This window comes from Alligator mississippiensis, chromosome 3 (genome assembly GCF_030867095.1).
Source record: "Alligator mississippiensis isolate rAllMis1 chromosome 3, rAllMis1, whole genome shotgun sequence".
Lineage (NCBI taxonomy): Eukaryota > Metazoa > Chordata > Crocodylia > Alligatoridae > Alligator > Alligator mississippiensis.
In genome coordinates this window covers 298,497,490-298,511,076 of record NC_081826.1, presented here as the reverse complement: position 1 = coordinate 298,511,076, position 13,587 = coordinate 298,497,490, and the positions used below count along the sequence as shown (strand labels likewise).

Sequence of the window (13,587 nt, the reverse complement as noted above, 5' to 3'; positions counted from 1 at the left end):
CTTTTTTTTTTTTACATTCCAGCTGGACCTGACTCTCTTTGGAGAATTTCTGAGCAGGGATTAATCATCGTGAATTTCCTATATTGCTCTTGGTGCTGGCTGGGGTAAGGGGAAGAGTTTAGGGTATAGTGGTGGCCCTAACAACTCAACGTTTTCATAAGTATTCTGAGATCTTCATAATATCAGCAAGAGGTTTCTGGCCTGGTCATGTTGGTGGCAGGACTAAGTTAGCAGGCACAATAGGAACAAGTTACACCATTGCTCTGTGCAGGGTTTAGGAGCCCAGGAGGGCAGACACTGAGTTTGTATCACTGCAGATTATCTTTCATGCAAGCTACTCCAGAAATCATTATTAACCTATGTGATTAAATGAGTGGTAACATGGCAAGGGCAGCAGAGACGATTCACTCCCTTTTGCTTGCTACCGGCATTGTAGGTGTCTTGGTTCCTTCCAGAGGAGTAATGAGGTATCGGGTGGATGGGGGGTGGCTTGTGGCCTGTTGCCTGCTTCATGCTAACGACTGCCTAAGTGCATAGAGCTGCAGTGGGTGCATCTACACATGCAGTTAGTGCACCTGAACAAACTCCAGTGCAAACTCAGTTGGAGTTTATTGCTCCTAGGCACAGCTTTTACATGTATGCCTGGGATTGCAGCACATTGAGGTAGGGTAGAGGAGCCCTGGCTGGCAGGGTCCCTGGAGGGGGTCAGCCTGGCAGCTCGGAGTTGCTCTGCCCGGCTCAGTGTGCTGCGGAGGGGCTAGCTGGTGCTCGGGTGCTACAGTGCAGGGATAGACGGCAGGCAGCCTCACACTAGCATCTTCATGCCCCAGCCAACCCTGGTCACCCTCTACATGTGCATTGTGACAAAGTAAATAGTAGAATAGTGCTTGTGTTGGGCAGTACTATTCTGTGGCAGAGTTAATTAGTTTACTCTGGCCTAATAACACTGCTTGTGTAGACAGTGATGCTTTCCTGTGGAGCTAATTAGGCAACTCCTCAGTAAGCATCTCATGTAGATGCACCCAGTATCTTTTTATGACTAATATGGGAATCTTGAGAGCCCACTTTTTCTTCCTTCCTTGGCAGAGGATGCTGACATTTTTCCCCCAGGGCTTATAGTATCTCTGACTATGGTCTGAACTGGTGGAACATAAGACAGACATAGTGATCATAGTGATACTTCTCTGGCTCCTCATCCCTAAATAAACTTATAGTCAAAGGCAGAGCATTGGTAAAAACATGTCATCAAACACTGGGGAGAAGAGGGGGTCCTTAAATGGAGATCCTGGTTATGTGCATAAGAACTCCTGATCTAGGTCAGATGATAGGATGCTGGGCTAGATGGATCTTTTCCTCTCAATGGCAGATGGTGGATGCTGAAAGGAAGAGTATTTTTTCAGGGCTTGTCCAGACAACTGTTTCCACCCCTTAATCCTCCTACAACTTTCAACATTCTCCATGCTAGGTTTTTCCATTTAACTGGAGGCATATTACTGCATGCACTTTAAAAGGTTAATAGGGCATTCCTGTAGGTCCCCAAAGCATTGCCTTTTGAGGTGTCAGACAGCCTTTCCTGAGTAGGAAGATATCTAGTGCAGATCATGTGCAGGCAATGAGTGAAGGATAGTGGGGCTCAGAGGGGAGAGTCAGCTATGGCTGTGGGCTCAGGGACCACCAGAGGAACTGATTCTCTTGCTATCCTATCCTATAAGGGGCAGGGACAGCATAAGTCTGAGACATCTGTCTACCTTCTCTGTTTGGTTCGAGGGGACATGCGTTGTGTTGTAGGGCTGCAAAGGGGCCTTATTCTGCCCCTCTGCAGACTTGCGGATGCCAGGAACAGAACAGGAACTTTGGTTGCAGGAAATCTGTATGAGGCACAGAAAGACAACCGATCGGGCTCAAGTTGTACGCTTATCAGCGCTCTGCAGCAATCCGTGGTGGTGACGTACCTGTATCCTGGGCCTTACTGCTGCAGCAGCCTGTGGGATAAGGCTTGATTCCTGTATGTGGTGCAGAGATGTTGGCTTCTAGGGAGCGTGACTGAGGTTAATGCACTAGGTATGGGGACATCACACAGATTTTTGTGGAGCTGTTTATGCCATCCAGTGCTGTGGTAGTAAATGAGGGGTCAGAAAAAAACTTGATGGGGTGGCTAGTGCCAGGCAGTTCAGATACCCAGCTCTCCTGATAAGGATTTGGTGGTGATCTGTCATGCCAGGCTGGCCCCAGAGATGATGTTTGTGTCATCATCTAGAAGTGCCAGGCATTTTGCCATCTTATTTTCAGCTCAGCTGCGCAAGCCTTTCCATTTTGCCTTTGTCTTCCTGCTCCCACCTGTTAACTTCTGCTGCACTAAGTTTGTTTAGCATTTTGTCCTGCAGTTGGGTAGTTTTTTGTTTTTTAATTCCCCTCAGCTTGATTGCTGAGCTCCTGGAGTACAGCAAATCAGAGGTAAGGGAGACTTCCAGAATGAGGAAACCTTGTTTCAGCAGGTCAGAAACAGCTTCTCTTTGGTGCTCTTACTTAGCTCCCATCCCCATTATGCCTGTTGGACCCTGCCCAGGCTTTGAGCTGCCTCCTCCTCCTGCTTCACCTCCTGCTCTGTTCGAGCTTCCTATCCACCATTCTTCCTGTTTGAGGATGCTCAGCTTGCTGCTTTTTTAAAGCTGAGCCCATTCTCAAGAGTCTTCCTGGAGACCTGTGAGCCTTGCTCTTCCCTTCTGAAATGATCAAAGTAGAGAGGGGCTCTGCTACTTTGCATCTATCTCATGCCTCATCCTTTCCCCAGTTCCCTCATGCTGTCACCTTAGGTCTCGGTTCTGTGTAGGTAAGTCCTTAAAAATTATACTGCACACATGGGTAAGGCTTCACACGGTTCAGTCTTTGTAGCATCCATCCTTCATAGAAATCATAGAAAATGAGGGCTGGAAGGGAGCTCAGGAGGTCACATCTAGTCCAATCTCCTGCCCAAAGCAGGACCAGCCCCAACTACATCATCCCAGCCAAGGCTTTGTCTACCTGGGCCTTAAAATCTCTGGGGATGGAGAGTCTACCACCTCTCTGGGTAACCTGTTCCAGTGCTTTACTACCTTCCTGGTGAGAACATTCTTCCTAATATCCAACCTCAACTTCCCTTGCTGCAATGTGAGACCGTTGCTCCTTGTTCTGTCATCTGCCGCCACTGAGAACAGTCCAGCTCCATACTCTTTGCAGCCCCCCTGCAGGGAATTGAAGGCCCCCTCGGTCTTCTCTTTTCCAGACTAAATCAGCCCAGTTCCCTTGGCCTCTCCTCATAATTTATGTCCCCCAGCCATTTTTGTTGCTCTCTGCTGGACTCTCTCCAGCGTGTCCACATCCTTGCTGTAGTGGGGGGCCCACAACTGGACACAGGACTCCAGATGTGTCCTCCCCAGTGCAGAATAGGGGGGAAGAATCACTGCCCCGTATTTGCTGGCAATGCTCCTACCGATGCAGCCCAGGATGCTGTTAGCCTTCTTGGCAACAAGGGCACACTGCTGGCTCATATTCACAGCAGGGCCTTTGAGCACAATTTTTCAAGAAGACTAGTTGGTATTTCTCAAACCGGGTGCTTTGAGACACTTCCAAGGGTGCTGTGAGGTGCCACACAATGTTACCTTGTAGGTGTGCAAACATGATTCACAAGGTGAGCCCAGAGTTTTCAAATAGGGATCCACAGTGTCAAGAACAGCCTGATCTGTTGTGGTCTTTCTGAGTTATCTGCAACAGAATTATTGCTCTAGGATTTTTCTGTAGTCGAAAAAGAAAAAGTGACAGTTAAGAGCTGGCGTTTTCCTCGGCTATATTGGGGGTGCCTCAAGTCGAAAACGGTTCAGAACCACTGCTGTAGGTACTTATGTCCTGTGAATGGTCAGTGAGACGTAGGTCCAGATCATATTCTGTCTGTTAAATGCCTGAATGATTCCATTTCACTCTGATTTAGTCTGAAGGCTAAGATGGTTGCGTGTTACAAAAGAATGCGTCAGTATATATTTTGAGCAACTCAAGCAGGGTGAAATAGGATCACACGTAAGCGCATAAATGGACTTAAACATCTAATAGGTAGGATAGTGCTTGTCACTTTTAAAAATGGGAATTAGGGTCTCAGTGCTCCTGAAAATCTTCCCTCCTCTAAATGTTGCCAATATGCATCGTTAAGGTAACGCTTGCAATTTGCTAAAAGGACCTGCAAAGTTCAGACCCCATCATCCTATCTGTTATTTACATTTCTTCGCTTTGGTCCCCATGGTTTTTCCCATCTTGGTTTACCAATCCACAGCTACCCCTCTGCATTTTGATCCTTGAAACTCATTTCTTTGGATGCTTGTTGCAAGTAAAACCATTATTTAAGAAAAGCTTGCTAACTCATTCTTTATGGTCTCCTTTTAACAGGTTGAGAGCTATTTGAGTTAGGGGCTACCCTTCCAATCTCATCTTGTTCATTGTTGGTGTTAACAAGTAATTATATTTTGACTCTTCCCCTGTGCATTGCCGAGCGTGATTTCATCTGTCATTATGCTGTGCAGTGCCTCAGAAATGCTGCATGGAGTTTCTCACCATTCTTTATGCTTTTTACTAACCAGAATACTATCAATACTATTGATAATTACTATCTCGCTATCGGTTCTTCCTCTAAATCATTAGTAAAAAATGCAGTCCCTATTAGTGGCTCTAATGCAGATCTCAGGAAAACACCACTGTTAGTGAGTGGGATTAATGAGCTTAGAAATTTTCTGAGGAATACTATTGTTAAAAGGATTTTGCTGCTGCACTGAAAATCTCTCTAAATTCTGGAAGGCCCTTCATAGAAAATATGTAGGACCTTAAGTAGTCGCATCCAAAGTTATAGTCTGATGAGAGATGAATTTAAAGTGAGTCTTGAAGAAAGGTTTTTATTTTTTTGTGTGTGTCCTGTACCACAAGGTTTATTGAACATAAATTGTGCTAGGAGACAGATTGCAAGTTTGGCAGTAAACCTTGAAATTATTTTATTGGTTTGCTGTCTTTGGTTTCAGCTAGTAATAATGCATTTGCCCATATGAACAATGGCAACAAAGAAGTCATGCATGTTGAGAGATGGCCTGGTAGAAAAGTTTCTGCCCTTTTGCGGTTAGTTTGGTTGCCTGTATAGTTTCCTACCATGGTCAGAAGAGAAGCAGGTGAAAAGCCTCTTTCTGTATATAATAAACTAAGCAAAGTCTTTGGCTGCAAAAAAGTCCTGCCCTATATGTCTAAAATGCTTGTGTTGTTACTGCCAAAAGGCAATGCGACAAGTATATAAAAACCCCCCTGAGCCTTGTATGAGACATGACATAAATCCAACATAATCTGACAAAGCTCTTTTATTTTTCTGTAACTTCAGCCTCCTGTGAGTAATTGTCTTCTCTATCTTATCTGCCCTTTATGGGCTGTCTCCTGCTTTGGGATACATAAGCATATGTTGCCATGTATCTTATGAAATAGCTCACTGCTTTCAGTCATTTAATGCCTAAGAAATGTTGCCCTATGTAGCTGCATATGGGAGAGCGTGACTGAGCTCTTGTGCTCTGTGCGCTTAAGTACGAAGGGCAGCACTGTGCGAACGTGATGCAGACCAATACAGCTGACAGATCTGAATCTAGAGAGATGCCTGGCCTCTCTTGCAAAGGAGGAGAGGCTAAATCTGTGCAGGCCTGTCTGCCGTTAACCACTTGCTGATGCTGGCCAGGTTTTATACTTGTGAGCATGGCCCTTTGCTTTTATCTGTTCTCAGCCTTCTCCTAGTATAGCAGCATCCTTGCAACTAGCAGGTGACTCCATGCTTACATGAGCCCTGGCAGCAATTGTTGTGCCTCTTTTTACCTCCTGACTCTTTTTTTTTTCCTTTTCCCCCCTCAATTTTGTCATTGTATGATGGCGGTTTTCCTTCCTTCTTTCTTCCTCTTGCTTTCTGGTTCCTCCCTGTTCCCCATTTGTTCCCATACCAAAAGTTGCGTAGCTTTCTGGCTTCTCATACTTGCACGAGTGCTGTAGGTTTGGAAAAGAGAAACGTGCTCACGACCTGCCGAATCTGAGCTTGGTACTCCTCTTAGATCTCTCTGCGGGAGCAGGGATGGATGGCAGGCAGCTTTTCAAGAAGCCGTCGGTTGCCTTATTCACTGCAATAGGGCTACATTTTAATGGGAGTTGGGGTGGAACCAGTGTCATGCAGCTCTTTCCCTTACTTATGCCTGCATTCCCTTTTGATCTGGCCTCGTATTTGAGGGCTTGGATTGATGAACACTGCCAATGTGTAGAATTGTGTTCAACCAGGAGAATGGGGCACAGCCCCTTGGTGGCTGTCATGTTTTGATGCCACAGTCATTTTTTTGGTATGATTAATATCTATCTATCTATCTATCTATCTATCTATCTATCTATCTATCTATCTATCTATCTATCTATCTATCTATCTATCTATCTATCTATCTATCTATCTATCTATCTATCTATCTATCTATCTATCTATCTATCTATCTATCTATCTATCTATCTATCTATCTATCTATCTATCTATCTATCTATCTATCTATCTCAATGACTGCATTTACCCAATTCCAAGATGAGCCCTCCTCCCCCTTTCCCTATTGAACATGGGGAAAACAAAACCTTGTCCTAGAATTGAGTATGGGACCACTCACCAGAGCTGTTGGGAAGAACGGTGTCCTACCTGATCTGGGTGCAGGGAGAGCCCAAGAGCTGTTCCTACCCTGTGCTGCCAGAAGCAATAATTAGGTTCTGTACATGGAAAATGATAATACGTTTTCATCATAAATTCAAAGTCACCTTGTATTTGGGCAAATATGGTAATAGCGAGCTCCGGAGCATTCTTGTCCTGCTGTACAAGTTTGGATCCTTTCCCTTGATTCCCTGCTGCTGGGTTTGGAGAGCAGTGCAGGAATGTCAGCATCAGCCCTTCCAGCCAAGTCCTTCCCTTTCTGTGTAATGGCTGTATTAGGCATGGTGTCAGGATGGGCTGGCACCTATATCATCGTGACCTATACCACTTCTGTGAGTTTTTTTCCTTTCTCAGTGAATGCTGACCCAATTGGAGATTTTTGTGGCTCTTTCGCTAGAACAGTAGAAACCTCTCCATGCCTCTCAGGTTGTCCTGAGGGTGGTGGCACCTAGTTCAGATTTCTCCAGATCTGATGAACTAACACTTCTGGTTTGTTTCAAGGCCCCCACTATTTAACCACCTACCCTGTACGATCCTTCTGAAGAATGAAAGCCAAAAGCTGACCAGCTGCTTGGCTTTCTCACCTGCCTTTTGAGACCTTGAGCAAAAGAAATGATATGAGTGCAGAATGTTATCCCTGGCACTGTCTGTCGTTCCACACTGAATGAACAGCGTTCTGAGATCCAAGACTTCCCAGCCCCATTTTTAGTGCAGCCTGAGCTCTTTTGGAGTAGTCTGTGGGTAATGGATTTCAGCCTACATGATGCCAGAATAATTTCCTTTTTATTCTTGTCTTTGGAGTCTGCTTTTGAACTGAAAAATAAATTATCATTGTAAACCTTGCTTACACTGTCATCTTTTAATCGCAGTCCAGTTATTTATCCCAAGCGGCAAGATGTAGGATGCCAGGGCCAAGGCAAAAAGTGAAATTGCGTTATGCAGTATATAATGTTAAAAGACTTGAAGAAAATCTGGTGCGTCTAAACACTATTTCATTGGCCGGATTTAATTTAAAGCATTGTTTTGCTGTTTATAATGAGAAGTTGAAAAGTGCTGAGGGCTTTTTTTCCTCCCAATGCTTTTGAATACTCCACCTCCTAGTTTGTACTAAGTGGTTCAGACATCCCCTCCCTGCCCCAACCCTTCCTCCCAATACTTATATGGGGCCCATTGAGACTTCCTTTTGGTTACAAGGCCCCGGCCTGTGCCAAAGTAATAGCAGGCTATGGTCTTTATTTTGTCATCCCTGTGCAGGTCCTTCACATAAACATTTCCTTGTGAAGCTCATCTGCTTGAAAAGATTTCTTGCATAAAGTCACATATACATTTTACTACATAGCAACGTGCCCTTTATACATGAAAGAAGTGGATTGTGGCTGGTGGGGCTAGGAGATGGCTCTGTTTTCTCTGGAAGCCACAGCTATCGGCAATGAAGCACTGTGGCCAAGGGCACCTCTCTCTCTCTTTTGCTCTGATGAGGCCTTTGCTTTTCTCTTATCCTTTCAGGGTTAGTGAGGAAAAGGAAGTGACAGAGGAGCGACTGAAAGCCGAACAGGAGTCATTCGAGAAGAAGATCAGACAGCTAGAGGAGCAGAATGAGCTCATCATCAAGGAAAGGGAAGATATCCTTTTTTTTTTCCCCAAAAAAGTGTGGTGGGGCTCGCTGTCTGAAATAAAAAGTGAACTACAGAGAAATAATTGTTCTAATTTATAGCAGAGAATAAATCTGCATGTGCTGCCATTCAAAGGCAATCAGAGAGATGACTTGTCAGCATGTGCTGCTGGTTCATTTGAGCTTGAAACTGCCATCCAGCTGTTCCTGTGATGTTGTTTTGCTATGAAATAGATATTTGTCAACTAAAAACGACAATAAGGAATTTATGCGTTAAAATATGGTTATAGATTTCCCCCCCCACCCTTTAATCCTGTTATGTTGCCATAATTGAAGTCTGAAATGCCTTTTGCATGGGGTTGGGCTGCTTTCAGTGACCATGGGGGGAGAGAATTTATGCTGAAGGCATTGGGGGGGGGGGGCCAGGGGCAGAGGGAAATGCTTTTAAATCAGGAGTTCTGAGCCAGTTCATACCGACAGAGAGCCACTCTATCAAATGTTGCAGCTTGTACCCAGTTCAAAAACAGAAATACATTTGGGCCTTGATCCGGGGATATAATCTATGTAGGTGGATGGAGCAGGATCCAGGGATCATAGCCTTAGCTGAGCATAATGTGACAGATCCTTGAAATGTGTTGGTGTCCTGGCCTGTCTCATACTGTCTCCCAAATCTCAGTACTTATACTGCTGGCTTTCTGGTTTTATTCTGTTAGGCTAACAAATGATCCCAGTAGGGAATTTGAGAGAGGGCTTATTTTATACAGTGGCATTAATATTGATAGAAGAAACTCTATTTACCATTCGGCTAAATCATATACATGTTGAGACGATTTGCTGAATGTGCCGCGATTCTAGGGAAATAGTCGGACACAGGTATTTCTGAAGAGCCATAAAATGTAAGGCAGTTTCAAAAAGGTTAACCTAAGTTGGGACATGGCTTCACTGGACCTAGTGCCTGTAATTTTGCACTGACTTCATTGGGGTCAGGATTTGGGGAGATTTTTTTGTTGTTGTTTTTAACTCCACAATTGGAATATATACCCATGCAACTTCCATTAACACTACTGAATTGTTCTCAGCCCCTGAGAAGGAACTATGCTCCTTCATTACTTGTTTTGCTTTGTTTTTTTTACCTTGTCAGGAATGTACTGCTCACTCATAAATATCTTTTTCGGGACGAGTCTGGCAAAGATGGCAGAAGGTTAATACATGCGATTTTACACTACATAAAACTCTCTAAAACCTGGAAACATAAAACAAGAATATAATTTAAAACAATATAATTTAACTACAGGAACACTTATCCATCATACATGAGTGATTCAAGATTCTTTACGTGCCTCTGATCAGTTAATTTCAGATATCTTGAAGTCTGTCCCAGTGCCAAGGAGCTGGAGAAATGACTTACTGAAGTTGAATACAGATTTTTGCTATTTTACAAGTAAAGCAATACATCTTGAAGCCCTGTTCATATACAATGAGTTCATTTGCATATGTGGTACTAGTACTCTAGTAATTTAAAGAAAAGCTCTTGAGTCTGTTAGTCTCAGTTTGACTGATTTCATTTTATTTTTATTATTTTTTGAAAAAAAACAAACCTTAATGTAATTAACTCTCTACTAACAAACCATCGTATTCAACACAGCACTTAAAACTAGGGATGCACCGATAAAGATGTTTTGGGCTGATACCGATGGCTGATTATTAACCAGCCCTATAGGCTGATACCAGTCTGACTGCTGATATGTAGCCTGGCAGCTTGGAGAGCAGCATCTGCCTGGTAAGTGTGTTGGGGGGAAGGGACATGGGGGGTGGTGCAGATCAAGGCCCCCATGGTGAGGGAGGGAGTGGAGCTGGGATTGGGGCAGGGGCAGTCGCTGCACAGACAGGTCAGGGCACGAGATGGAGCCATGGCTCGTCTGGGGGGCATGAAGTGAGTGGGGAGTGGCTCCTGCCATAGCATGCCGTCTGGGGGAGGTATGTGGGGCATGTGCCCCCTGGATTTGGGGATGGAGTGAGGGTGGGCTGCATGCTTGTGGCTGGAAGTGGCGCCAGCCTTTTCTTGGCGGGGGCCTTGGCCCGGGCTCTGCTTGGGGCGAGTGGGGCCGGGGTGGGTGCGGGGGGAAGAGGGCTATGCAATGGGCTACAGCCACCCCAATATATGTTGTAGCCCCCACCATAGGTCCCTTCCCAGCGCCACCGCCGCCAGCCCTGCCTGCCCCGAGCACAGCTTAGGCCCAGCTCCCTCCAGGAACAACTGGGTGCAGCCTCTGACCCCGAGTGCCCAGTGTCAGCCTGCCCTTGCCCCAGATCTGGGGGCATGTGCTCCCCTGCCTCCTCTGGGCTTGTGTGCTGCGGCAGGAGCAGCCCCCCCCTTCCAGCCCCCTCTGTCCCCTGGACAAGCCGCAGCTCTGTCCTGTGTCCCACTCCTCCCCACCTGGCTGTGCAGCCCCAGTCCCAGCCCCACACCTTCTCTTACCTTGGGGGCCTCGATCTGCGCCCCCCACACACTTCTTGGCCGGATGCTGCTCTCCAAGCTGCCCGGCTGCACTCCTGGCCACGTGCATGCTGCAGCTGTGCATGTGCACGCAGCATTTATTGGTGACGTTATCTGCCATATCAACCAAAAAAACCCAATTGCTGATAATGTCAGTGTTCCTTGCATAGGTGCCAATACAGTGTGGACCGATATATTGGTGCACCTCTACTTAAAACTGCCTCATAATGATAAACTAAGATCTCTCAACAAGTTGCAGTGGGCAGATCCTCCTCCTCATCCAATTAGGGGAAGACTTCCATAGTCTTTGAAACCTGCTGGTTGGGGAGGTTGTCTGGTTTCTTTTCAAGCAGAGTGCCACAGATGCTTGCTGTCACTTCATTAAAATCCCAAATATGATCTCATTTAAGATGCTGCGGAATTACAGATATGATAAATGTCTTTATTTTATTTTTTTTTAAAGGCATTTCACCTTTTGAATGTGCAGATACTGTGGTGATGATAATCACCTTAGAGCAGGTCTGTCTAACTTCTAGGTGGCTGGGGGTTGCACACCCCTCAGGCCACGCCAGTAGGGGCCATGGGTGTCGGGGGCTAGATGTTTCCATGTGCCCTGTCTTGCTGCCCCATGCGCTCCCCTGCTGCTGTTGCCCATGCCTCCTTCTGTAGTATGTCCCCCCCTTCCCACCACCACTGCTTCTCTTGTGCCTCCCCACTGCCTTTGTACATAAGAGCCCTGCCTTGCCCTTAGCGTCCCAGGTGTGAGCTTCCTCCCTGCACTGGAGGCTCTGTCAGTAGGGGCAGGAAGGGGAAACTGGAGGGAGGGGGAGCCTGAGCAGCTAGAGCAATGAGGGAAGCAGCACCTGGGGGGTGGGGAGCAGAATTTAACCCCTCACAGGCCTCATGCGGTCCATGGGCTGCCAGTTGGACAGATCTGTGCAATAGAAAAATGTGCACTTATAATTCTTCCAGTGAGAAATAAGCCTGGTTCCTATTGCAAGACTTCCAAAAACTGTGCATGTTTCTCCTTGGTCTGGTTCTGGTTAAAAATGATATTTCCTTTGGATATTGCTCATCACCAGACATGGAGGCCAGGCAGCCTCATGAGATATGGTGCAGGTTGATGTAAGAGGTTGTCAGATGATGGGGAAAAGAGGCTTTTCTATGATGAACTATTTCCAAGTTCTAGATTATAAGAAGAATGTTTCTTGACAATAATTCTTCCCTTCTAAAATGATCGGTTTAGGGGGAGGGGGTTGTTTTGGTTAAATTGCAGACATAGTTTGCTATTTATGCAAAATAGTGTTGCCCACCTGTCCTACAAATCTCCATTAAATTATTTTATGTTGGGAGTATACCTGGGTTTATATCTCTTGCACCTGGAATTATTTTAAAGTAGAATATTTTAAGCAACCAAATTCACATAGCAAATCCCAGGCGATATTAATTCTGCTAATCTAAAATTATCGCTAATTCTGTCTACATGTGGCTTTTAATACTGTAACTGCGTAAGATTTTTTTTTCACTTACTGCTTAGTTCCATGCAAGTTTAATAGGCAATTTACCATCAATATTTTATTGCTGTAGAAACATTTTTAGTTAAGGTGAGGTGTAAAATATTAACTTGATGAAAGGTTTAATAGAATCTAGTATAGCATCATCTGAAAAGCCTTTAATAAAGCAAGGTTTCTGATGAACTCATAACTGTGCACTTACTTCCATAGGCTTGACATGTGGAAAGTTCTTCATTACAAATGTGTTGCATAGATAATTACAGACTTAACTCTGTTACAGCAGGAGCAAGCAGTTAAGAAAAGAAGCAAAGAAGTTAAGTGAATCATTGAAGGCCAAACAGTGGATTTGTGGCAAAGCTGGGATCGGAGTTTGGGATTTCATTCTCTCCCCCTGCATTGGGCATGCTTCTCTAAACTGGAGTCAGGCTTTCACTTTCTCGGATAAAAGAAAAATAAATGGACTCTGACACTTTAATTTGTCAGGTTCTTATAATCCCACACAAAATTGTGTGTTCCTACCGACTCAGAGACTAATGCTAATGAAGGCAGGGTCAATGCATTTAATTGCCAATCCTTTTGATTTTTTTTTTTTTTAAGAAGTCCTTTTGGTCCTAACAAGCAGCAGGATGTGACCGAACTCTCACTTAGACAGTTGGCATATCACTCCAGATGGGTCAGGTAACACTCCAGAGGATAAGAGCTGGATTCAGACCGATCCTGGTAAACTTGGAAATATGGCTTAAAGATAACAGCATGTAATTCAGTATGGACAAGTGCAAAGCACTGCACAATGAAGTCCACAAAGACAGGTTGGGAAATGACTGGCTAGGTTGCAGTATTGCAGGGAAGGATCTGGGGGTTACAGTGCACAGCGAGGTGAGTAGGAGTCAGATGCGTGCTAGTGCTGCAAAGCAAGCCACCAGCATACTGACTTGTGTTAACAGGAGCATCAAAGGGAGTCATTTTTCTGCTGTGTTCAATGCTGGTGAAGCCTCACCTGGAATGCTGTATCCAGTGGAGAGCAACACAAATGATGAGAGGTCTAGGAAACATGACTTAGAAAGAAAGGAACAGGTATTGTATACCATGGAGAAGAGAAGACTGAGGAATGATTTGATAATTCTTTATCAAATGGTAAATACCTGAAGGGAGGTTATAAAGAGGTTGGTAATAAACTATTTTTCTGTGGGTGCAGGGATTGGGACAAGAAATATTGGCCTGAAATTACAACGAGGGAAATTTTAGG

The 13,587-nt window shown here is 45.0% G+C and overlaps 1 protein-coding gene across 2 annotated transcripts in view; it reads left to right on the top strand.

Annotated features, from left to right (window-relative positions):
- Window positions 1-13,587, top strand: part of KIAA1328 (KIAA1328 ortholog) — a 215,418-nt gene that overhangs the window by 12,297 nt on the left and 189,534 nt on the right. For both annotated transcript variants that reach the window (XM_014593926.3, XM_014593928.3), the window contains exon 5: window positions 8,225-8,340. In XM_014593926.3, the coding sequence (XP_014449412.2) occupies window positions 8,225-8,340 (116 nt within the window). The remainder of the gene's footprint in view (window positions 1-8,224; window positions 8,341-13,587) is intronic.